This window comes from Bubalus kerabau, chromosome 10, assembly GCF_029407905.1.
Source record: "Bubalus kerabau isolate K-KA32 ecotype Philippines breed swamp buffalo chromosome 10, PCC_UOA_SB_1v2, whole genome shotgun sequence".
In the NCBI taxonomy this organism is placed as follows: domain Eukaryota; kingdom Metazoa; phylum Chordata; class Mammalia; order Artiodactyla; family Bovidae; genus Bubalus; species Bubalus kerabau.
This window is the reverse complement of record NC_073633.1, coordinates 59847200-59874863: the sequence shown is the minus strand read 5'-3', so window position 1 is coordinate 59874863 and position 27664 is coordinate 59847200. Positions and strand designations below refer to the sequence as shown.

The window sequence follows — 27664 nt, the reverse complement described above, 5'->3', positions numbered from 1 at the left end:
TTCTACGTTAACTTATTGCCTACATTACGCATTCTAAGTAAACTGATTAGGCTGGCCCAAATGAAAAAATTCACATTCTTCTAATGCTTCCATCTTTTTTAACCCATACATATGACAGCTGAGATACTTTGATTTTCAAACTTCTTTTAAAGCATAATTTGGCCCACAGTCCAAGATGCAAGCAGTGCAAAGGCATGCAAAGAGCTTAGCCAGCTTTCTTACAAGATCAATTTTGAACACCTGTTCAGAGTATCACAGATTACAATAGATATCTTTAAAGCACTAAGTAAATAGTAAATGTGACTAGGAACACTCAGCTCTAGAAAAGCTGATCAGATTTAGTCACACCACCTTGGAAAGTGAGTTGGCTAGGAACATGGTGTTTCAGCTGTTCATCCCATCCCCTTATGCATTCAGGAATCTTCCACAGCTTCTCCCACCATCTTTCTTTTGTGAATAAACAGGGAAAAAAAGATGTATAAAGCTTTATTATAAAGAATAAAAAGGAAAAAGAGAATTGAAAAATACTTGTTTAATTATCACTTAACATGATCACATGCTCCATCAGAATCTAAAAATCATGACTTTTTAAAAAACACATACAACACAAACTTTTATACAACTACCAACTCTGCTTCCTTAGGGGAGGAGAGGGTCATATGGAGGGACTGGGAAATGTTCTTACACCAACGAAAAGGTTACTGCCACAAGAATCTAATTTATAAGAAGAAAAAAAAAGAAGCTTAAATTCTATAGAGATGGAGAAGACAGGGAAAGGGAAAAAACAAACAAAACTAAGCAACAGATAGCAGGAAATTTTACCAACCAAGAAAAATATCTGCTAAGGGAAGAGAACAAAAATTCTTAACAACTGATGTATATAGACTATTTTCAACATAGTCCAAAATGTTATTTAAAATTATTTTTTAGCATTTCTTTTACTGAAATAATTCCCTGGGAAACAGAACAATGGATAAAAATACATCTGAAAAATATTCTGCTTAAGTGAATCTAAAATTCTAGGAAGTCCAAGTTCAAAAAGGAGATTAAAACTAGAATAATGTGCTTTGAAATACTGAAGTTCATGGAAAAACAATCAACAGTGTGTGGCATCATTTCTTAAATATCTACTTGAACTCTTCCACAATGCTCCTGGCTTCAATCTGACTACACCTCTGGCCCACAAATACTCTCCAATTAAATCAGCATCTAGTTTAACCCTATTTGAATTTTATTATCTTAAACTGGAATAACAGAATTCCCACAGTCTGATTCTGGCAAATGAAACAAAGACTGGTAAAATCGAAGAAAATGATCTGAAATAAATACTACACATTCTTGTTTTTGCACCAAATTAGGAATTTCGTATTAACACCAGCAATGCCCCAGGTGTCTCTCCCACAATCCACCCTAAATTATAACTGGGGGTTAATAACCTTTGGTTAAATATAGATTTCTTTCTGTTATTTTCTATAACTTTGTATTTAAATATTTATATTACCCCAAAAGATGTTACATATGTCCCTAAAACTGAGCCAAAGAATTACAGAAGGAATTAGCTCAGTAACTCACATTTCACCTCCAAATGATTCTGTCTGAACAACAGGCATTAACTGCATTAAGAATGTGACTCATAATAGCTACATTTTCATAACTCAGTCTAAAGTGAAAGATCCCAGTTTGGGGGCTTTAGGACACTCCTGTTTTGCCAGTTCCTTAAATCCTGTTTGGCACATGGTAGCACACAAAAAATGATTGTTGAGTGACTGATAATTAAATGGATCTGGAAGGCTCAAAAAAAGTTTCTTTCACTGTTTCTGTAATAAAAAATTTGTACCACTGTAACTCAAGATCTTAATATTCTCCTGCTTTTTAGGTATAATGGCTCAATCTCCCACTCCTAAAGACCTTAAAATTGTCCAATGCATTTTGGAGTGTTTGAGACATTAACAAATCTCTTAAAGCTATTTTTTTTTCCTTCTTTTAATGATAAAAGATAGTATTTATTGGACTACTGTGCTCTAGGCCCTGGGTCTAGGAAAACAGTAGATAAAATGATACATTTTTACAAAAATTTTTCTTGCATTTTACCCAAATATACTCATAACTTTGATATTTAGGGTCAGAAAACCAGCCATTACATACAATGTCATCACAGGAGTCCTAAGCCTCCATAGTGTATTCGCTATGTAGTTCTTACCCGTTTCTGGCTGACAAAACGTGTACTGGCTGCTAGAGGAAGAGCCCATGTTATTAAAGTCTTCTGGACTCTCTGCTTCTTTAACAATTATTGCTTCTTCTTGATTTCCAATGTCTTCTAACTTAGGTGGCTCAAGTGTAACAATATCAGAATCATCACTGACAGTTCCAAAATAGAGATTGTCATCAGGTAACTTTTCTTCCTCTCCCTTTAGAATTAGAATCATAATTTTAGAGACATATTCAACAAATACATATGGCCCTTACATTTCCTAAGTATACTTAAGTAGCATGATGATTGGGTTTAAAATAAGTCCTGCTCAATAGGAAAGGAGTACTCAAGAGTAGACTCATCTTTCAGTATGAAAACACCATCAAACCTGACAGCAACTCTCTCTCAGAATTAAATCAAACTGCTTGCCCACCATTCATTCCTGCAGGAGTTGAGAAACAAATCCATCTTTCAAACCCAAAGTCCACAAAAAGGAGAGGATTCATTTCTCACCAGTACTATGGGTTTATTTGGGTTGTAATAAATAAATATGGGTTTATTTATATGGTCAGGAAATCCATAAAAGATTGATTAAATTTTCTAATAAACTTCAACAGCTATAACATGTAAAGATCATCCAGCTATTTAGTTTTTTTTGAGCAATTATTGTTACTTTATTACATTTGATCAATACAGTATTATATTTGATACACAACTGCACTTAAGAGTGTGGGGTTTTTTGCCACTTTATTTTTTTAATTGAAGGATAACTGCTTTACAGAATTCTGTGGTTTCCTGTCGAACATCAACAAGAATCAGCCATAGGTACGCAGAAGTCAAGTAAAATGCCAAAGGACAAGATTTAGTTTGTTCTCAAGTTTGAAAATTAACTCTCATTTTACATATGAACCCTTAATTTCTCAATATAATTCAAGAATGTAATATATTTCCAAAGAAAATATTAGATGTTAAAAGAATCAATCTTTAACACATAACCAAGAAATCACTTTTCTAAATTAAAAGATACTTCACTTAATTAATAGTGTGCTTCCCTGGTGGCTCAAATGGTAAAGTATCTACCTGCAATGTGGGAGACCCAGGTTCAATCCCTGGGTTGGGAAGATCCCCTGGAGAAGGAAATGGCAACCCACTCCAGTACTCTTGCCTGGAAAATTCCACAGAAAATTCCTGGTAGGCTACAGCAAAGAGTCGGACACAACTGAGCGACTTCGATTTACTTCACTTAATTAGGCATTAAAATGGAAGCTAACTTTAAATTTAAAAGTGACCAACCTGCAAATCCAAATTTTTCAACAAAAGCTATTTATAGACAAAATTCACAAACAGAAATGGCAGCTTTAATTAGTATTCTCTAAGAATTACTGTTTATCAAATATCCAGAGTAAAACACAAGGTTACCTCGAGTGCTGACTTCATTTCCTCCAAAGCAGGGTAAGCAGCTCCTCCCAGTAACACTGTGCCATTTTGGCTGCTCTCTGACATAAAGCAAAGGTCAATTTAATTATATTTCATCAACTTTTTATAGTCTGCATATAATATGGGTAAATAAAATCTATTCCTCATTTTTAAAGTGGATGCAATGAAAAGCTACGTGCAATTATAACAATCACTCTATTGTTGTTAAAAAGATCTCTGCATTTCAAATACAACTACTGGAAATTGTTGAGATAATTTTAGTGAACTGAACTCATTTAAAAATTTACAAAAACTATAAACTCTGAATAAACAATCTCTACTTTACAATTCCAAAGTACTTAAGCCAAGGTGTTTATAAAAACCTGTTAATATGGAAAACTCATTCTCAGATCAGTGAGAGCACATTTCCTGAATTCTTAAGTTTATTCAAAATTCCTAAATGTACCACTATTGTAATGACTGTCAATGCCTGGTAACACAAGGATCAAAACTATGGCTTCAAATTACAAATTCTTTATAATAAAAAATGGACTATAAAAAACAATGACTCGAATACAGAAAAACTAAATAATGTCACCACAACAGATATATTTTATAAGAAACTTATAAGAAAAAAAATATACAAATTAGTTTGTCATATTTTTAATGAAAAAGGCTGTAAATTTTTAATAGAAGCTAAAAACAAAAACAGTACATAATAAGCACCAGGTTTTATGCATAGCAAAGCACATGCATTGTTGGTATAACATTATCTTCAGAATCAAAAGAATTATAGATGGCTTTGAATTTTTGGTCATCCTTTGCTTTTCTATCATACATGTGTATTTTTCATTATCTAACTCCTCCAAAATAACAAAAGAACAACAAAAAAAAAGAAACCACTATTTGTGCATGTAATATAGCCCCAACAGAATATTAATTTGGAGATAAGACTCCTCAACAAAGTTAGTCTTGGGTCCAAGGACCCCTGAGGAAGTATGAAAAAAAAATTTTTATAACACATATCTAAAGATATGCATTTCTTTGAAGAGACCATGCATAGCTTTCAGATTCTCAAAATCTGACCCATGAAAGATGAAAATCACTGCTCAAATGAGAACAGCAATCAACACATGGGCTCAAAATAAGATTAACAGGCATAAATCTTTTATTTTTCTGGCCTTAACACATCCACTTTAATTCTCCTGACGGAGAAATGCCCTGTTTACATTTTAATGCAATTTTTAAAAAAACTTTAAGAAGTAATTTAAACATTAAGCTGCATTAACTATTTGGGTTTAATTCTCTATATAATTAATGTGGGCATCAAATCCCATAGAAGAATATATAACATCAATGTAATACAGTAGTTAAACACCATTCACTACCTATAACCAAAGGTACTCTGAAGTGTGGTAACTGTAGAAGAGTTGAGTAAACCCCTTCTGATGAATAAATAATTCTGTGCATCAACAGTCTTAATCAAGATGAATAATATTTAGTTACCGATTACACTAGCAGTATCAAGCATTCATACTGAAGCCCACTATAGCTACAAATAAGGCCCCTGGGCAGGTTGGTGCTACTGGGTTCTTTAGGCCTGCCCACCGCATCACACTAGTCTTTCAGGGATCTGCTGGTTTAGACTAGCCAGAAAGGCTGCCCACCTAGAAAGAAGGCAAGATTCATGTTGCTCACATATCCTATCAAGAAAAACAAAAACATCAGACTTCTTTACACTTACCTCCCTGCTCTACCTGCAATTCTTGCAGCTCCTCCTGTGATAAAGATGCACTTTCTGGAGCAGGCTCACAGCTGTCACTAGCTGCACCATGTTCAGAACTCACCATCTCGATATCAGACCCCTAGAGAAAAAGTGATCATCAGTTAATTGTCTATCAGCTACCCAAAGCTAGATTTGACTACCTGTAAATGCTTCCATTATTAAAAGTCCCAGATGCTGCTTTACTCCAAAGGGAACAGTATCTATTGCTTTTGTTCAATTTAGTCCATAAAACCTACAGCAGGGAAACAGCAGAAGGGAGCCACAGGTTTAGACTCTGAAAGGAGTCAGTCCAGAAGTCAAACACTCTAACCACACTATAAACCCAAGAGTCAATCTGAATCCCAGAGGATTTCTACATTTAGCTATTTCTATAATTTGCTTCTACTCAACATTTATGGAACTACTCTAGCCAAGGCATTTTGCTAGGTGTCACAGAGTATAAAAAACTGAAATCTAAAATTCAGATTTAAAGCCTATTCAGAGAAACAGCCACAAGTATATATTAATAACTACTTATTACAACATCTGACTAAAAATTTTTAAGGGCAAGCATTAAAATTAATCTATTAGATTAATATGGCAGGCTATAGTCCATAGGGTCTCAAGAGTCAGACACGACTCAGTGACTAAACCACCACCACCGTTACACTAATAGAGTAAACGTTCTCTGTAAAAGTAGACTCTTCTTTATTCTTCCAAGGTTTTTACTTTGATGTCAGATTGTCTTGTCTTTAATAAAAGTGGATCTTAACAGATTTTTTTTCTCATCTTAATTAGCAAAATAAGTTATCCAAAAATGACTCAGTCTCTCTCCAGATCCCTCTCTCAACCCTATAGTTTACTGATCATGAAATCAAAAGGTCTGAGTTCTCCTGAAACATGTAACTCAACATAACTAAGAGACTTCATTAAAGGAGTGAGTTTGAGTTGAATCCTAAAGAGAATTCTGAATGTAAGACTTTGGGCTTGCTAAAGTGGCAGAAGAACAGTAGTAACAGACACAAGGTTTGGGTTGAATTTTGAGCCACTGGGGAGACCAGTCCTAGCCTTGGCCAGAAAGGTAGCAATGGTAAAAAAAATAAAGGAAATACACATAAGAGACATTAGCAAGAAAGAGCAGAACCTGAGAACAAGATATGGAGGGAAGAGGGATAAAGGTACAAATATAATCAACTCTGTGACAAGGTATCTCTACTACAGAACACCCAAATGGCACACTTGGCTACACGCCAGAGAGGTTTGCTCTCTTACATCACACTGAAGATTCCCACAACTGCCTTGCTCCTACACTGTTAATTATCCTTGAAGGAGTAATTGTTGCTATGAGAGTTGATCTAAGCTTTGGAGAAACATATTCAAAATAGAAAAGTCATTTATTAAAAAAAAATAAAAGAAGAAACAAAAGAAACCACTCAATTTTAACTAGTACAGCTGCTAAGGAATGTTAAAACTTTCTTGCAGAAAGTCTGGTTAATGTTGTTGTCTAAAAGACATGACTAACCAATTGTCTAAACATTAAATTATCAGGGAAATTGTAAAAAAATACCATTTAAAATTTTTATTGATGCAGGAAAATAAGTGAAGCCTAAGAGGCTGGAAAAAAACATGAAAACTATAGATAAATCCATTAACACATTATATAGGTATAAATAATTTTTACCCTTTTGCTTCTATTTATCACTATTTTATTATTTTTTTTTTCTGTAATTAATATATATTACCAGTGTGAGAGAATAAATTAATATTTACTATATACTGTCACATAACATCATACTTCTATAATAAAATTCACTTTGTGACAGAGTTCTAGTCATAGTCTTTTTTCCTGTGACGTTCTGCAATGGTAACAATGTAACAGAACACAACACAGGTGGAACACGTGTTCTTCATGCTTCTTTCTGGCCTGTTTAAATGCACTTGCTGATGTTTTCTAGCTGTATAATCTTGGCCAAAGTACTAAATCTCTCTAAGCTTCGGTTTTCTCAACTATGAAATGAGAATGAAAATCTAATGCCACAGAGGGTTGCTTAAAATTATATGAGAACATAAGTAAAGCACAAGGCCTGACTGACCAATAGGCCCTCAATAAGTATCTGCCTACTGTCTCAAAGTTGAGGAAACCAATGTACATTAAGATGCTGCCTCATAAAGAGTTTTCAGCAGTGAGTGTAATGTAGGAGGGAAAATGTCCAAGCTACAGATCAGTGGAATCTTATGCTTAAATGTAAAAAACTAATAGCCTTCAAAGAACCCAGTTTACATCATTATTAACACTATAATACTACAAGCTGCCGTACAAAAAATATTAAATACATACCTCATGATTGATGACAGTCCAACCACAAGATGAATCACTGTCACTGGAGTTCTCAGACATTTTTCGGGTCTACAAATACAAAAACATATTGATATGTGGAAAACATTCTAAAAAATTCTATAGGCAACACAGTATGTGACTGGTTTACTATCTCCCAGGTGAAACTGAGACAACCCACCCATAGATTTACCAGACAAGACAAGTTTGCATATCAATATGAACAAATACAACCAAACTTAGATTCCCCTGAGCCAAAATAGTCAGATGGTCGCATTGTGGAATGAAGAGGCAAGCTGGATCTGAAAGAAAATGTAGGATTTGGTCAGGCAGAGAAACAAAGTTGAAGAAAAATCGGACTGTGAGGAAGTCAAGTGTTGAGAGAATGATGAATCCATCATTCTAGGGGACAGTCAGCTAGAGTAAAGTCTATGTTTTCAATGAACTGTACACTGTGAAAATCATGGCTGAGGAAACCACATAGGGAAACTGGAAGAGTTAAAAGGCCAAGCAAAATGAAGTCTACTGTGTTGTCATCAATCATGAAGCAGTTCATATTTTCAAGCAGGGAAGGAAGACGATCAAATGCTTTTTAAGAAAATAACCATGTTGGTAATGCTTCAGTTAGATTAAAACATGAGAAGAAAAAGACCAAAAGTGGATCAGAGAGTTGTGAAAATTGGCAATAACATAGGCTTTTACTCTAGCTGACTGTTCCCCATTCATCATTCTCTCAACAGTTGACTTCCTCACAGTCAGATTGTTCTTCCTCACCTTTGTTTCTCTGCCTGACCGAATCCTACATTTTCTTTCAGATCCAGCTTGCCCCTTCATTCCACAATATGACCATCTAACTATTTTGGCTCAGGAGGATTTCCTTGTCTTGCCAGGACTAGACAAACTCAAGTCCTAAATCAGAACACACTGGTCACTTTACCTGGTTTATTCTTCCCTTGCTATCTAAACTCCTACTTAAATTTCAAAACTAAGCTCATTAAAGTGCTATCATTACACATATCTTATAAATGTTTCTGTTATTGCACATATCCTGGGAATCCATTATATACAAGTTGATGGTTAGTGTTTTAATGGAACTCTACTGTAGATAATACAGAACTAAGGCACAAATGAGAACTGGGCAAAAAATACAGACTTGAACCATTCATCAGTGATTCTGAAAACTCTTATAAATTAATATTTTAAAAAGAGAAGATATGGAGAGGTGGCTAGTCACTAATACTACAAAATAAGTATGTTTTCAGACAAATTATTCAAAATCTAGAATAAGACATAAAGATAATTGTGTGACTTTTAATATCACACTAGACAGAATGTTTTACAGTAAGTTTACCTGAAGTAAACTAATTGTTTCATTTACAACTAATTAGGGCCTAGGCAGTTTCTAAATTTAAAGGTAACTGTAAAATAAACAAACAAAAAAACTATTAGAGTGAAATACATGTTTTCTGTCTAGTAGAAAATACTATCCCCCAAAGGCTCAGTATAAATCCCTATAGGCTATTAACCTATTTTATATTTTAGCAATTTTATTTCAGCATTCCTTATTAGATTGACTACATAAAGCCCAATTTCTCATTGAACCAGTTTTCACAAGTTTAAAACAACTTTCTGATGTTACTATTTGTATGTGAATTGTTTTATAACAGCTTAAAAGTTACAGGTTAACATGAGACTGCACAAAGACTGAGTAGTTAACTTAGCTGGAAGAAAGAATGGTTAAAGCAGGCTTTATAAATGAGGTTGTAAGGTTTTTAGACATGCTGCTGCTGCTGCTGCTAAGTCGCTTCAGTCACGCTAGGCGGCATGTTTTTTAACTGAATAGCAAAAATTTTTAAATTGAGAGATATCACAAAAAAATTAAGGTCTAGTTCCTCATTAACAACAACAAAATGACATGGAAAAATTTCCCAAGAGATAATGAGGAAAGCACTACAGAAACAAAGGCAGAAAAAAATGACCTGTGGGATAGAAAGAATCAATGCAATATTCCATGGAAAAGATGAGCACCTAAATTCAACCAGTATTGACAAAGGGGGAAAGGGTAAAGAAGATGAGGAGGAGTTAGAGATTTGAGAAGACAAAGTTGAAAGATTTTTAAAGAACTGAATAACCAACCACAGAAGGGAGAACATATAGGATATTTTGGTTTAACTGACTATTTGGAAAAACCATTCTACACAGAACAACAAGTAGGTAGGGCTTTGAGATTAACTGGCTGAAGCCTAAAAAGGCATTCATTCTTCACCATGTGAAAGCCCCTCTTCCCTTTGCAAATCCCCACTTCTGAACCTCCTCAAATAGCTATGGTTTTTCCAGTAGTCCTGTATGGATGTGAGAGCTGGACTATAGAGAAAGCTGAGTGCTTTTGAACTGTGGTGTTGGAGAAGACTCTTGAGAGTCCCTTGGACTGCAAGAAGATCCAACCAGTCAACCCTAAAGGAAATCAGTCCTGAATATTCACTGGAAGGACTGATGCTGAAGCTGAAACTCCAATACTTTGGCCACCTGATGTGAAGAACAGACTCACTGGAAAAGACCCTGATGCTGGGAAAGATTGAAGGTAGGAGAAGGGGACGACAGAGGATGAGAGGGTTGGATGTCATCACTGACGCGATGGACATGAGTCTGAGTAGGCTTCAGGAGTTGGTAATGGACAGGGAAGCCTGGCATGCTATAGTTCATGGGGTTGCAAAGTCAGACACGACTGAGCGATGGAACTGAACTGAGTAGCCCATGGGCTTCCCTGGAAGCTCAGCTGGTAAAGAATCCACCTGCAATGCAAGAGACCCCAGTTCGATTCCTGGGTTGGGAAGATGCCCTGGAGAAGGGATAGGCTACCCACTCCAGTATTCTTGGGCTTCCCTGGTGGCTCAAACAGTAGAGAATCTGCCTGTTAACATGGGAGACCTGGGTTCGATCCCTGGGTTGGGAAGATCCCCTGGAGGAGGGCATGGCAGGCCACTCCAATATCCTTGCCTGGAGAACCCCTATGGACAGAGGTGCCTGGCAGGCTACAGTCCATGGCCTTGCAAAGAGTTGGGACATGACTGAACAACTAAGCATAGTAGCCCACATTCTCACTGCTGTTCCATCTCACCCCTCAACATTTCCCAGTGCACATCTTGGCTTGCACACAGGCAACCTTCTGAAACTGCAGGAACACCAGACCTGTTCAGTCAGTCAGTTCAGTCACTCAGTCATGTTGGACTCTGCAACCCCATGGACTGCAGCACACCAGGCTTTCCTGTCAGGGATATTTAATGTGTATGTATCTCTTACCCTTATCTAGGTCATTTCCATTTAAACAGTTCATTTAAACAGATAGTCCCCAGAGAGTTATTTGTTTACCAATCAATAATTCTAATTGCTCTGAAGATAAAGACAAGATTTCAAAAGAAAGTTACATACATTGCTAAACTGACACTTTTTATCATATTTAAATTTCTCAAATCTAGGAGCCCACTTTAATTAGATCCCTGTTTAATTCTATTTACTTGCCCTGGAGAAAGAACAAGCTTGACATCTAGCCCAAATGAGGAAAAAAAGATTCCCTACTGGCCATAACTCCAAGAGTCTGGAGAAGCAAAAATCACAGCCCTATTAAAGAACGCTCTTAATTCAGATGTTTTCAAAAATTTGCATGCACTAAAATTTTAGAAAGTATATGTCTAAGCCCCATTCTAGACACACTGACTCTGAAAGCCTCTATCAACTACAAACTGGCACTTGCCAAGAGCGTCCACCAACAACTGAACAACAACGGAGTTTGCCATCTGCCTTTGTGGAGACTGAACCCTGTGCTGTCGTAGCTGTTAACATTAAACACCCTCTGAGGCCATTCAGGATGGAGTGAAGCACTCTGTGCTCCAGGGAATCTGGTGGAATAGGTCTTTAGATTAGTAAAGTAAGGGCTTGATTGCACTGAACTCCCCTTCACCAAAGCCTTACATATCAACCTTCCCCAACTATCTCTTTGGAGCAGTCTCTCAAAGCTATCTGAGGTGCTGTCTCTCAGGCTGCAGTCCTCATTTTGTCTCAAGTAAAACTTCACTCACAACTCTCAAGTTCTGCATCTTTTTTCACGGACACTGCCATTGCATTTGAACCTCCTCATTACAGAGTTATCTGCTTAAAACGGTATTTTGTCATTCCTTAAAAATGTTAAGATTTTCATAGTCTTAAAGATAATGCTCACAGGCCTTAAATATCAAGTGTTTTGTCTCTAGCACTTCATCCACTCTTCATTCCTTCTTTTTTCCCTTAACCTTTTCAAGTAACCTAAAAAACTTAGCTTTCTCTTAACTCAGGCACTCTGCATATTCTGATCTCAGTTCCTCACCCCCTAACTTCCACCTAAACTCTGGTGCCCACTCTTCTATCTCAGCTAAGGCATCGCTTTGTGAACCATTTCCTGACCCCATTCCCTGTTCCACTTCGAGGGGCTTACTAATAATAACTTAAAGCTATAAAGCTAAGGATATACTTTATGAAGATGATAAACTTGGAGCCCTTTTCCAGACTCAAGTGAAAGCGAAGTTGCTTAGTCGTGTCCGACTTTTTGCAACCCCATGGACCGTAGGCTACCAGGCTCCTCTGTCCATGGGATTTTCCAGGTAAGAGTACTGGAGTGGGTTGCCATTTCCTTCTCCAGGGGAATCTTCCCAATCCAGGGATCAAACCGGGGTCTCCTGCATTGTAGGCAGATGCTTTTACCATCTGAGCCACCAGGGAAGTTCCAGACTCAGGCTTCCTTTTATTCCTCAGGGTAGTTTCTTATCCCTATCTCCAGCTACGGATTTTCCCAGTGCTTTTTGGATGACTGTTTGTAGGTTTCTCAGCATCTACAAGACTAAGATCATCTTCCTGCTGCTCTTCCTGTTTCTATCTCAGAGAAGAGCATTAACCAAAAATAATATGGTGATAAGCAAAATCCACCAAACATCAGGTCAAAAATCCTAGATTTAAGGATAATTACACTTGAAATGGGCTTCCCGGGTGGTTCAGATGGTAAAGAAACCACCTGCAATGAGGGAGACCTGAGTTCGATTCCTGGGTTGGGAAGATCCCGTGAAGGAGGGCATGACAACCCACTCCAGTATTCTTGCCTGGAGAATCCCCATGGACAGAGGAGCCTGGCAGGCTACAGTCCATGGGGTCGCAGAGTCGGACACAACTGAGCTTCTAAGCACAGCACATTTGAAACAACTAAAACTTTGCCTTGACCCAAGTCTAAATCCTTATGCACTTCCTAATCCAACTTCATCATTTCTCATTTCAATTATAGTGACAATTCTCTAACAGATCTCTGCTTACAGTTTCAAATTCCTCTCTGGTTACTCCTTCCCAAGGCTGCCCCTACTATGTTTATCCTACAACATAAATCTGATCACTTAGTCAGTCAATCACTTAAAATTGGTCTCCACTGCCTTCAAGACAAAAGTCTCCAAACTCCTTTATAATAAGATCCTCCAGAACAAATTACTGAAAGTGACTTTCACTTCATAAGAAATCCTATGGAACATTTCTTCACAGAGTGAAAGATTTGTAGAACTCTATGGAAGAGAATCTGGCACTAAGCATTACAAATATGTGGTTTCAATATAGAATATAGCACATACTAGGCATATTAGGATGTACATTTATTACACGAATTCTCACCTCTCCTTTATGAAGCTTCTTAAGGTAGAAGGATTATACTACACTAGTGTAATCACACTCTCCAGCAGATGGGCCTATAGTTGGTACCATTTTAAATTCATTCCTTTATCCATCTGCTCGTTCAATATTTATTCAGTTCTTAGCACATGCGAGATACTGAAAATATATTAATGTATAAAGCAAATAGGAGTCTTGCCTTCCTGGAGCTTAAATTCTATCAGTAAAACTATCTGAGCCTGTGCTCCAGGAAAGCAAGGAAGGTTGAGAAATGTTCCCATCCTGTTTTGTGTTCTGACAAACAGCTAACTTGCAAAGGACCAATCTGCCCTCAAAAAACCCCAGGTTAGACTTCCATCCATCCTGAGCCCCTTATTTCACTTGCCTCCATAAAATTCCTTGGTTTTATGAGATACTCCTCATTAATGAACTTTCTCGCTACTGCAACAGTCTGAATTAAACTCATCTCAATTTTCCTATGCATTTCATCTTTCACACCAGAGTCATCCGATAAACAACATAAACTGATAGGATACGCAGTGTGTTCGATGGTGTATCTCCTACTACAGAGAAAGCATGGGAAAAGAAAACAGAAATGCTCGGTTGGAGAGGCTTAATTTCAGAAAGGATAATCAGGGAAAGCTTCCTTGAGAAGATATATTTGTGCAAAGATTTCAATGAGTGAGTGAACTGCTGTGCAGTTAACTGGGGGAAGAGTGTTTCAGACAAAATGAACAGTAGGTACAAGGTTGGAACCAAGCCCATATCTCTGAGAAACAGCAAGGAGGCCTGTGCGATTCAAGAGGAGTGGCCAAGCAGGAAAGTGGGAACAGATGAGGATAGAGAGATAAGGAGTGGGAGATGAATGATGCATGATCTTACAAATCCTAAGACTTTTCACTTTAACCTGAGTGAAATTAAAAGTCACAGGAGAATTTTGAGGAGAGGAATAGGAAGATCACCCTGACTGCCCTATGAGGACAGCACTGGGAGGGAGCAAAGGCAGAAGCAGGAAGACCATCTGCAAAGCAAGAACAGTAATCCAGGTGAGATGATGCTGGTTTGGACCAGACTGGTAGCAAAGACAGTGAGAAGTGGACAAATTATACACGTGTTTTGAAGGATAAGCCAACTGGGCTTCCTGATGTAGTGAATATAAGGTATGAGGATGACTCCTGTCCTAAGTAAATACGAGAAAAAAATGACCATTGAGACCGAAAGACTTTAAAAGCAGCAAGTGATGAAAAAAAAAATTGGTAAATTGGTTGGGAACATACCAATTTGAGACAACTATTATCATATCCAAGTTGAAACATCAAGTATGCAGCTGGGGACTGAATCCAGAGGACAGACATAGACTAAACACACAATTTTAAAACAACTTGAGGTGGCAGCTGTCAAAACTAATAACAGCAACAATATTAATTTCACCTAATAAAGTATAACTGGAGTGAATATTACCTGATATGATGGTGCCCCTCATCATTCCTGAGTAGCTACATTTTACTATGAAAAAGGTACCATTTCCATTTCTGTATCTTCTAGAATTAGATACCATGGAGAAGAATGGGGGCATTATTCTCCCACACGTCTACAATTCCAATGTAAGCCAACCAATGGGCTGTGAGCAAAGGTCCCCAAAATGCTGCTGCGCTGTAAATGTGATCAAAGACAGTTAATCTAGACAGCTTTCAGGAACCTATTTCTATCCTGCTTTTCAAAGGTTCTGGAACTTGCACCTCCCCAAAAGGATATGAAAATGCCTGCCTGAAACCAGACCTTGTTGGATAAAGGAAAGAGGACCCAAGATCCCAACTAATAAAAACTTTTAAACATCCTTTTTGTTCCAATAACAACCCTACAGAAATAAACAAGACAGATACAGTAAGTCAGCTGGTAGAAAGTACTGTGGAGAAAAATAAAGTAAATGGGGGAAAACAATGCAGAGAGTAGGGGGTAGGGAGGGATCAGAACTTTAAATAAGGCTGTTAGAGAAGGCCTTTCACCAACATACAAAGGTACCTATTTCGCCAAAACCTCACCAAAAGGTAACAACCATCTTTAACTTCTCATCATGTCATGAGCAAAAAAATAAAACTGGGTCATTAATTAGTTCATTTGCTACTAACTTTTTTTCTTAAAATGCTTCAGTTAAAAAAAGTATCTTCAGGGCTTCCTTGGTGGCACAGTGGTAAAGAATCTGCCTGCTAATGCAGGGGACACAGATTTGATCCCTGGGTCAGGAAGATCCCACACGCTGAGGAGCAACTCAGCCCATGCACCACTGCCTCTAGAGCCTGGGAGCCACGACTACTGAAGCCCAAGAGCCCATGTCAGCAACAAGAGAAGCCACTGCAAGGAGAAGCCCACACACCCCAACTAGAGTGTAGCCCCTGCTTGCAGCAACTAGACAAAGTCCATGCAAAAACCAAGACCCAGCACAGCCAAAAATAAATAAATAAGTAATAGCTTCTATCACAAATATGTTTTTAAATTTTAGGTAGTAAAATGTTGAGGGTAGAGAATAGGGTCTCTGTTTATAACCTATATTTCACACCTTACTTTAGAAAGTCTTTCTCACTCTCAAAATTGTCAATTATTTCCTGTATTTCTAATATTTTATCAGATTTTAGCATCTGTTTAGTGGAGAAATAACTCCAGAAAGAATGAAGGGATGGAGCCAGAGCAAAAACAATACCCAGTTGTGGATGTGACTGGTGATAGAAGCAAGGTCCGATAATGTAAAGAGCAATATTGCATAGGAACCTGGAATGTTAGGTCCATGAATCAAGGCAAATTGGAAGTGGTCAAACAGGAGACGGCAAGAGTGAACGTCGACATCCTAGGAATCAGTGAACTAAAATGGACTGGAATGGGCAAATTTAACTTAGATGACCATTGTATCTACTACTGCGGGCAGGAATCCCTCAGAAGAAATGGAGTAGCCATCATGGTCAACAAAAGAGTCTGAAATGCAGTACTTGCATGCAATCTCAAAAATGACAGAATGATCTCTGTTCATTTCCAAGGCAAATTATTCAATATCACAGTAATCCAAGTCTATGCCCCAACCAGTAACACTGAAGAAGCTGAAGTTAAACGGTTCTATGAAGACCTGCTGCTGCTGCTGCTAAGTCGCTTTAGTTGTGTCTGACCCTGTGCGACCCCGTAGACGGCAGCCCACCAGGCTCCCTCGTCCCTGGGATTCTCCAGGGAAGAACACTGGAGTGGGTTGCCATTTCCTTCTCCAATGCAGGAAAGTGAAAAGTGAAAGTGAAGTCGCTCAGTCGTGTTCGACTCCTAGTGACCCCATGGACTGCAGCTCACCAGGCTCCTCCGTCCATGGGATTTTCCAGGCAAGAGTACTGGAGTGGGGTGCCATTGCCTTCTCCGCTATGAAGACCTACAAGACCTTTAACACCCAAAAAAGATGTCCTTTTCATTATAGGGGACTGGAATGCAAAAGTAGGAAGTCAAAAAACACCTGGAGTAACAGGCAAATTTGGCCTTGGAGTACGGAATGAAGCAGGGCAAAGGCTAATAGAGTTTTGCCAAGAGAACGCACTACTCATAGCAAACACCCTCTTCCAACAACACAAGAGAAGACTCTACACATGGACATCACCAGATGGTCAACACCGAAATCAGACTGATTATATTCTTTGCAGCTAAAGATGGAGAAGCTCTATACAGTCAGCAAAAACAAGACGGGGAGCTGACTGTGGCTCAGACCATGAACTCCTTATTGCCAAATTCAGACTTAAATTGAAGAAAGTAGGGAAAACCACTAGACCATTCAGGTATGACCTAAATCAAATCCCTTATGATTATACAGTGGAAGTGAGAAATAGATTTAAGGGACTAGTTCTGATAGAGTGCCTGATGAACTATGGATGGAGGTTTGTGACATTGTACAGGAGACAGGGATCAAGACCATCCCCATGGAAAAGAAATGCAAAAAAGCAAAATGGCTGTCTGAGGAGGCCTTACAAATAGCTGTGAAAAGAAGAGAAGCGAAAAGCAAAGAAGAAAAGTAAAGATATAAGCATCTGAATGCAGAGTTCCAAAGAATAGCAAGAAGAGATAAGAAAGCCTTCTCAGCAATCAATGCAAAGAAATAGAGGAAAACAACAGAATGGCAAAGACTAGAGATCTCTTCAAGAAAATTAGAGATACCAAGGGAACATTTCATGCAAAGATGGGCTCGATAAAGGACAGAAATGGTATGGACCTAACAGAAGCAGAAGATATTAAGAAGAGGTGGCAAGAATACACAGAAGAACTGTACAAAAAAGATCTTCATGATCAAGATAATCACAATGGTGGGATCACTCACCTAGAGCCAGACATCCTGGAATGTGAAGTCAAGTGGGCCTTAGAAAGCATCACTACGAACAAAGCTAGTGGAGGTGATGGAATTCCAGTGGAGCTCTTTCAAATCCTGAAAGACGATGCTGTGAAAGTGCTGCACTCGATATGCCAGCAAATTTGGAAAACTCAGCAGTGGCCACAGGACTGGAAAAGGTCAGTTTTCATTCCAATCCCAAGAAAGACAATGCCAAAGAATGCTAAAACTACCACACTATTGCACTCATCTCACATGCTAGTAAAGTAATGCTCAAAATTCTGCAAGCCAGGCTTCAACAATATGTGAACTGTGAACCTCCAGATGTTCAAGCTGGTTTTAGAAAAGGCAGAGGAACCAGAGATCAAACTGCCAACATCCGCTGGATCATGGAAAAAGCAAGAGAGTTCCAGAAAAACATCTATTTCTGCTTTATTGACTATGCCAAAGCCTTTGACTGTGTGGATCACAATAAACTGTGGAAAATTCTGAAAGAGATGGGAATACCAGACCACCTGACCTGCCTCCTGAGAAACCTATATGCAGGTCAGGAAGCAACAGTTAGAACTGGACATGGAACAACAGACTGGTTCCAAATAGGGAAAGGAGTATGTCAAGGCTGTATATTGTCACCCTGCTTATTTAACTTATATGCAGAGTACATCATGAGAAACACTGTACTGGAAGAAGCACAAGCTGGAATCAAGATTGCCGGGAGAAATATCAATAACCTCAGTTATGCAGATGACACCACCCTTATGGCAGAAAGTGAAGAGGAACTCAAAAGCCTCTTGATGAAAGTGAAAGAGGAGAGTGAAAAAGTCGGCTTAAAGCTCAACATTCAGAAAACGAAGATCATGGCAGCCGGTCCCATCACTTCATGGCAAATAGATGGGGAAACAGTGGAAACAGTGTCAGACTTTATTTTTGGGGGCTCCAAAATCACTGCAGATGGTGACTGCAGTCATGAAAGTAAAAGACGCTTACTCCTTGGAAGGAAAGTTATGACCAACCTAGACAGCATATTCAAAAGCAGAGACATTACTTTGCCAACAAAGGTCCGTCTAGTCAAGGCTATGGTTTTTCCAGTATGGATCCATGTATGGATGTGAGAGTTGGACTGTGAAGAAAGCTGAATGCCGAAGAATTAATGGTTTTGAACTGTGGTGTTGGAGAAGACTCTTGAGAGTCCCTTGGACTGCAAGGAGATCCAACCAGTCCATTCTAAAGGAGATCAGTCCTGGGTGTTCTTTGGAAGGAATGATGCTAAAGCTGAAACTCCAGTACTCTGGCCACCTCATACGAAGAGCTGACTCATTGGAAAAGACTCTGAGGCTGGGAGGGATTGGAGGCAGGAGGAGAAGGGGACGACAGAGGATGAGATGGCTGGATGGCATCACCGACTCGATGGACGTGAGTCTGAGTGAACTCCGGAAGTTGGTGATGGACAGGGAGACCTAGCGTGCTGCAATTCATGGGGTTGCAAAGAGTCGGACACGACTGAGCAACTGAACTGAACTGAACTGAACTGAGCGTCTACATTTAGCTATTTAAACTATGAATTTTGATTTTTTCCCTTTTAGTGTGAGTTTAGAAATAATCTCAACTATTAAATAGTCCATAATTCTATAATTTAAAATGCCATTCTTTGTCACATGCAGTCCCATACATTTATGAATCAGTTACAGGTCTGTTCTAATGATCTATATTTCAGCACCAAAACAATGCTGTTTAAATGACTATGGTATTCTCATCACTTTCTACAGTTCCATTTTTCAACTGTTTCCTTGGTCCTTCCCTAAACACACACAACCACCCTAAAACACTTAAATACAGGCAATGTTGAAATTGACTGCAGGTTACATATAATACTTATCCCAAGTGCTAAGATTTTTTTTGTAACTTCCCTTGCAGAAACTCTCTCCATGACCTTGAGAATAAGACTTTTGCACTATAAAGTCAAACTCCTTAGGGTGACATCCAAATGTTCCACTATCTGGCTCTAGCCATTACTGCAGTTGATGAGATCTCCCCTCCAGAACTATCTCATCTGATCAAAGTCATCTACTTGTTACAAGTAGAGGAGGAACTGTAGCAATCCTCCACGTCTCCACCTACTCAAGTCATACTTCCTGAATGCCTTCCTTCTTCCTTTCTTCTATCTTTAAGGCTTAGTCCTCCTCCAAGAACTTTTCCTTCATGTTTCTGACACACTGATCTCTCCTTTCCCTGAATGCACAGCATTTATTTATTAGCATAACTTCTATACTTCTGAGCGTAATTTGCCTAATGTCAGCTTCAATTACTCTTATCCATGAGTTACTTAACTAATTAGTATTAAGTTCAAAGCTCTGACAAGAAGTTCTAATTTTATTTTTAATGTCTTCATAATAGCTCAAAAAATTTAACTGCTCTCTATTAGTCAGAAGTCATACAATACAAACATAATAATCTCTCATCTTTAATCACTTAAATACTCTATTTTATCTACAGAAAAGGACATACAAGCATGTTTACTCAGATCAGGAATTAAAGGATCAGAAATAGGAATGTAACTACAGGTCTAATTTCAAGTCCAGATCCACCCTTAAGCCTGCCTCTGTTAAATGTAGCACAATTATGAACTTTTTTATTCCTATTTTCAAAAGTGTGGTAGGGTCACTAAAATCACTGAGCACCACAATTAAGGGGTTGAAACAGAAAAGCTTAAAAATTCCCAAGATTTTCAGTCTAAGAAAGCATCTAAAACTGTTACTGTCACTATGCTTTTTGGTAATTTGGCACAAATTCACATTTTAAAAAGTATTGTGACAAATACCTCTGGAGGTAAATGGTAAGAACTGTATCTCTTTGGGGAATTAAGGAGTCTTCAATTCTGTTCATTGGAAAGGGGAGAGAACCTTTCACTCTGTTGCTTCTTTTTTCCCAAATAGTCTCATCTTAAGTGAAGGTGAAGTTTATATTTTTTTCCACCTACAATGTCAACCTTATTTCAGCCCCCAAACTCCGACAATAAATAAGCCTAACCTAGGAGTGCCTGGCCTTTGTGCTGTCACCCTAGCAAGGCTAATTCCAAAGCTTACTGGCTAGAATGGTCAAGTAAACTCTCTATTTGAAATAGACTGAGTTTTTGTATGGCATTTTAACTGTTATAGTAGATAAATCCTGCAGCATATTTTCACCATGTACAGGCCAAACTAAAGTTGCTTCCAAACAGCAGCAAGAGAAGAAAGATCTCACAGGCAATCCTGCATATGGAACTCAAGTACCGGCTGCCATTTTGGATGCTCACAACAACACAAAAGCTTTCTATGGTTTTTGTGAAAGGTAGAGGATGAAAGAGATGCAAAAAATAAGAGCCATTTTCACATAAAACGCCTCTGAATTTAAAAAGAAAGTAAATTTCACTGTTCTCTCTCTCCTGACTCCCAAAGCGGGGGAAATCAGGTAAGGTTTTTTTTGTTGTTTTGTTTTTTGTTTTTTTTTTTTTGCCAAATTGCATCACTCAGAAATATAATCTCAATTAGACTTCATAAATGTGATGTTGCAAAAGGCTTTCAGATTGATGTCACTTCTCCAGTTTGCCGTGTGCAAGTTCAGCATTATTAATGTAAGGCTTCATAAAACCTTAAGACCACCTGGCAAAAATACAGCCCAGAGATTTAAACATATAAGATAAAAACACAAGGAAAAAAAAAAAAGACTCAAAACCGAAAAGTTTTAAAATCTTAAAGATAATCTTTTTCTAGGCTTTACACAAAACCTAGAAACTATATAGGAGAAGTTTTCCGTTGTACAAAAATCATAAACTTATTTTAAAAGTCATATAAGTAAAAATGAAATACTAAGCATATTTGTAACATATATATAACAGAGTTTTTAAAACATTTAAAATACACCAATAAGTCAGTAAGAAGAAAGGTTTAAAACTGAACAGAAAATTCAACAAGGAACAAGAGTAAGCAATGTATAGAGGACATTAAACTAGCTTATAAGGAAAAATGTTCAACATTACTAGCAAAGATACACAAAGAGAAGCAAAATTACTTTAACACCTAAATGATGAACAAAGATTAAACAGGTTAATATGCTAAAGAAAAATAAACCCTACTGATACTAATTTATATGCTTTAAATGAGTTAAAATTTTAAAGAGTGTATTTCAAATCTAAAAAAAAATAAAATTACATGCAATATGTCTGCTAAATTTCAATAAGCTATTTATTACCTTCATAACCAGCAGGAAAAGGGACATTTTTAAAAATGAAAAAACCAGCCTGATATTAAGTAAATGATTAACTGAAACAAAATCTAATCATCTTCTGGAGGACCAGTCTTTTCAGGACAAGTTAAAGGACTTAAGGGAATCATATTAAAATACTTATATCTGAGGTATCAGAAGTTTATTGTGGAAAACTAATATTAGAGAAAAAAGAACATAACCCAGAGCTTTGAAGAGTCCACAGTGTAGTAACTATGGGATCAAGATGTGGGTCCAACGGCTGCCTTCTTCTTGTTTACATTCATCTTTTAAGTGGATGCAAAGATAACCACTCCACAGCAAACAGGCTTTCCTAGTTTTAATGGAGTGAATTTCATTTAAACACTGAAATCTGTTGCTAAAGACAGGCATCTGGAGATAAGTCTCCAACAGGAATAGTATTAAGAATTTCACTTCATCCACCCCAGAAGGAGGCAGCAATACTGTTATAATACAGGTTAACTTTTTGATTTACAAAACAAATTCTGCAAGAAGTGAGCCAATATACAATTTCTTCACAAGTTTCCTTTTATGATGTAATATCCTTCAAATGGGGAAACAAAAGCAACTACTGCTATATTTGAAGACAGAAGTATCCCCTTTTGCCTCCACCTTTGATAAAGAAGCTACACCTTTGATAAAAAGTTTGAAATAAAGTAGTAAACAACATGAATTCAAAATGCTGGAAGGAAATTGTGATACTTGTTAATATGGAAATATCCTTTCCACCAGGTTTTCCGACTCTGAGAAGAATCCTAACTTTCCAGAATTGTTACACCTTAATTTTGGAAAAGGCTAAAAGAGCCAAGAGTAAATCTAAAAGCTTGACTAGCTCCATACTGCCTTCACTTGGACACTGTTAAGTCCCTGGTGGCTCCTTTTCCCTTTTCAGAGATAAATAAGTAGAACTATATAGCTTGATGTTTTCTTCTACTCTCAATTAAAAAAAAGTTTTTACTTGTTAAAATGTATGTATTAATCATATATCTATTATTTTTTAACATACTTTCCACAAAAAAGATAATTTGTCATAATTTTTTTTTTTTTTTACAATTCTCTTCTACTTTTCTGTTGGGGAAAAAAAAGCCAGAAAGATGGGAAACAAAGGGATTATTTTTGGGGGTCACGCTAGCAGCAAGTAGGATCTTAGTTCCCCACCAGGGCTGGAACCCATGCCCCCATTCAGTGGAAGTAAGGAGTCTTAACCACTGGGCTACCAGAGAAGTCCCCAAAGAGATTTTATATATTTTTATTGTTTTCCATTTTTTTTAAGTACATAATAGACAATTAAGTATACCCCCACTGTTACTTTTACTTATATTTGTTCTCATGAAGTCCTCAGAATTGATTTATAAGTTTCTAAAAGACTTGAATGCTCTGTATGTCAACCAAACTTGATGTTAATCTCAATGGTCAGATACAGACAGGGCTGACGTCCCCAGAAGGAGGTGTCCAAACTCTAAACTATTCCTCTCCCTCAAAGATAAATGCTTACACACACGTCATGCATCTCTGGGAGGACCTGGGATTTGACATTCAATGTAGGCTTACTACTCATGAAATCAACTTACAGTACCATTTTAGAACATTAAAAACAGCATTCACTTCCTACTGTTAAGTCACACTGATGATCTTCCTTATACTTTAGATGCGCAATTAAAATAATTCAAAACCAAAATTAAAGGTCCAACCATAAAAGCACACTGCAATTTCAGGACCTTTAATGCAGCAGAGTGCAAAGTCACAGTCAGAAAGGGGCCAGGTTTCCTTCGACCTAGTAAAAGGCAAAAAGCACTACCAAAAAAGTCAAATGAAGGTCTCATTTGACTTTTTTCCATCAAACTTCTCAGCCAAAAGTGTGTATCACATTAAGTCATCACATTTCTAATGTATAACACGCTTTATGTAAATGTTACTTACAAAAGCCAATAATACTTTGCATTGGTAGATCACTCTGACACAAAGTAATATGATTTTTATATCAGATCTGATTTTCATGAATATGCCATGAAATGTGGCAATGGCTATTATTTATAACATAAAAATGGAAACAACAGATTCATAAACTGAATTACTGTAAACATCATTAAACATTCTGACTCCTAATCCAATTCTTTTTTCACATTTCATCATGCTGGCAACATGAACCAGAAGTAAGATTTTAGTAAAGTGCTTCATGGGCAAATACTGAAGAAAAATTAGATTCTGGCTTCCTTGCTAATACTTCCTTCAGAAAGCCCTTACACAGGTTTCCACACATTAAACACCCTTAAAAAAAAATCCTCTAAATCAAATCAGTTAGTTGCAATCTTCCCATTATAGAGCTAAATTTCACTTTAGAACTCTAAGATTTTTTTTCAAGTTCATCTGATACAATAAACATGACCTTTGAAACAAACTCATATTTTTTAACTGTTTTAAATTAATCAAGACTGCAGAACTGTCAGACAAATATGGTATGATATCACTTACATGTAGAATATAAAAAACATAACAAACTAGTGAATTTAACAGGAAAAGAAACAGACTTACATATAGAGAACTAGTGAGGGGGCCAATACCGGGGTAAGGGAATGAGGTACAGACTAGTGGGTATAAGACAGGCTGAAGCATGTGCTGTGCAACACGGAGAATACAGTCAGTATTTTGTAATAATAAATGGAAAGTAACCTTTAAAAACTACAAAAAAAATTTATAATAAAAAACAAAAATTGAACAACTCCCAGAAAGAAGATTCTTGAAAATATAAGTTATTACTTATAATATGGCAACTTCCTCACTTTAACCACACATGAAAACAAAAACAATTCAGCCTCTACTAGTTCTACATTGTTAGATGAGTCTGCATTTTCTGTTTTAAAATACTCTGGGCTTAACAGGCCTTACACTGTGTCCATATTCTTTACACGTCAGAAACTACTACTTCTAAGACCTCAGTTCAAACTCACATAATTTTTTAAATATTAACCTTCATAAAAATACAATATTATAATCTAGAACCAGTTAGTAAATCAGACAAGTTAAGCAATTATGAATGTTTCTTATGCCCTGTAAAGGAACTCAAATTTTTAATAAGGTATTGAACTAACACAGGGCACAAAACACACACAAACCAAGACAAAATACTGACAAGAAACTGAAATTTGGGGAGAGAAACAATGCTCCAAAGAAAAGAATCTAAGAAAACAAAGTATGACTTCTACAGTTTAAAAAAAGGGGGGGGGAGGGGAGGAAAGCTTTAGAATGGATATTTTATTAAGAATAAATGACCACTTGGAATTGAGGTAAACCCCAATTTTTCAAGACTGATAACTGCAAAAATACATAGATTATTCTTCTCAAAGAACAATGCAGCCCTTTCTTTAGAAGAGAAAACAAAATGTGGCCCAAACATGCAAAATACCATCCATATCCAACATAATAATAATAGAAAATGAAACAAAAACATAATCCAAAATATCAGGCGTATCAAACACAGTGCTTAAAATGATTCAATGAAAACAAGCTTAACATCCCCTATTTTACAATAATGTTTAACTTCTTTATTTCCACTGGCAAATGATAAATGAAAAAATCTTGCTATATCCAGATCTTTTCAGATTAACATGCCCATGCTTTGTCACCTTGAGTTACAGGAATAATCAAAACTGCACTGCCTTAACTGAAGAAAAGTAAGGAATTTTGTCTTTGATTTTACTGTCCAAAATAAAAACAGATCAAGATGAGATGTACAAATGCTGAGAATGTGTCATATTTGTTTTGTTTTCCTTTCCAGTCCAACCAAAGCATTTCTTGTCACTTCTCCACAACCAACTTACATTTAAACTTCTTATTCATAGTTTGTGGATGCAGTAACAGGGGCTCTGCCTATGTTGTTTGTCGTTACTTGCTTTTTAAAATTAATGTTTAAAGAGTTTACATAACTGGAATTGCTTTATCTGTATCCCTTTTTTTTAAATTAAATTTTGCCTATAGAAAATTTGGAAAATACTAGAAAGCGTAAAAAAAAAATTGTAGTTGCATCATCTAATCACTTTCATAACTATGACTCTCCTTTGAGTCTTATTTCTAAAACACATATAACCACTTCTAATTCTATAGTTTAGTAAACAAAATTAGAATTACACTACTTTCTAACCTATTTTCATATAAAAACTAGTATTTCCCACACGCTTAAATATTATTTGAGAGCGATTTTTAATGGATTCTTTAACTAGAATTCTTAGCCAATCCTTAGGTTGGGGTAAAGGATTAAAAATTATTGAAAATAATCCCCTCACTTTCTCCCTTCTCTTCCCCTTTATGACCATAGCGTAGAAAAGAATTGTTAAACCCTTCACACTAGTGTGCAAGATGGGATAAATAGCCCCCTGAGAAATGCGGGGCCTAATAAGATTCAAACTTGACACCAAAGAAGTGATGCACTAATAATGACGTTTCAAGTACTATTCAGTAGATGTGACCTTACTGGAGGCAAATTTCCTAAAATTTGCGGTACTGAAATAATTACCTAGTCTAGCTACAAGAAGGCTCCATTCCATTTCTTAATAAAGCTAGACTGAAGCAGCACCAATTTCACCCGCTCAACAAAGTGCCTAATTGGCCGAGTTCGTCAAAATTGGCGCTCCCAATGGCAAAAAGTTGGACTCATGAAACAAAATAAACAGGTAACGCGTACAAGACACGGTGTGGATTGATGCTACGTGGGGTGCTTATCGATTAGGAACGGGACAGGGTCGGGGGGGGGGGGGGGAGAGATAGGGAGATTTGATGATTATCAGACTGGCGCACAAGCAGAAATCTCAAATGCATTATTTAATCTTTCTGCTCCTGGCATCACAAGGCTCAAACGTCACCAAAAAAGACCGGCTGGCTGAAAACCCGGCGGGGTGACGCACAAAACATCTTACCATATGGATTCTCATCAATCAGGACCGAGAAGAGCCTTAAGCCAGCCCAGTGGAGGAAGGCGGGTGCGTCCCCCGGATCGACGGCTCCCCTACAACCCCGGCGCTCCGCTCGCGTCTGCACGCAGGAAATCGAGGATGCAGGACCACCGGACCGGACGCGTGGGGATCTGCTCCGCCGCGGGGGCTACGGCCCCGCGTTCTGAGGGGGCCACCCAGGCGGCCGCAAACGCCGAGAGCCTAAGGGTCGAGACTACCCTCAGCTGAAACCCCACGAATACCTCCACCAGACGACTGACACAAGAACCGCAACAGTCGGCGCGGACTCACCTCCCTGGGTCCAAACCCGCCCAGGACCTTACCTGAAGGGGCAGCGCCACCTCCGCCCGACGGCGCTGGCTGTCGCGGTGGCGGCGGTCACAACCCCGAGAGCAGTGACGCCTCTCATAAAAACAACCTGCTCACAGGCGTCCGCAGCCGGGAGGCGGCGGCCGGCGGGGCGCCGCGGCGCATGCCGGGACTCGTAGTCGGGTCCGCGCCTCATACCCGGCGGCGGCCGAGTGAAGAACTACGACTCCCGAAAAGGAGTGCAACGGGCCGCCGGGAAGCTGCTGGAAGCTGGGCCCCGCAGCCGAGATCCTGACAACATCCGGGCCCCGGCGCTGGAGAGGCGCCGCGACCGGTTACTATGGAGACGGGCTGCTACAACCTCTTGGCAGGATTCCACCCTGGAGGGCCGCTCCTGGGATTAGGCAGATTAGTTTATGCG

At 38.0% G+C, this 27664-nt stretch overlaps 1 protein-coding gene across 6 annotated transcripts in view; it reads right to left on the bottom strand.

Moving 5' to 3' along the window:
- The window catches only part of CCPG1 (cell cycle progression 1), a 42068-nt gene extending 14670 nt beyond the window's left edge, over positions 1-27398 (bottom strand). For 3 of the 6 annotated variants that reach the window (XM_055537890.1, XM_055537893.1, XM_055537892.1), the window contains exons 1-7: positions 27258-27398; positions 26899-27135; positions 7711-7779; positions 5352-5472; positions 3611-3687; positions 2201-2408; positions 352-447 (exon numbers count right to left, since the gene is read on the bottom strand). In XM_055537890.1, the coding sequence (XP_055393865.1) occupies positions 352-447; positions 2201-2408; positions 3611-3687; positions 5352-5472; positions 7711-7779; positions 26899-26913 (586 nt within the window). In that variant the 5' untranslated portion in view covers positions 26914-27135; positions 27258-27398. The remainder of the gene's footprint in view (positions 1-351; positions 448-2200; positions 2409-3610; positions 3688-5351; positions 5473-7710; positions 7780-26898; positions 27136-27257) is intronic. The other 3 variants (XM_055537894.1, XM_055537895.1, XM_055537891.1) reach the window with 2 other exon arrangements.
- Positions 27399-27664: the final 266 nt, after the last annotated feature.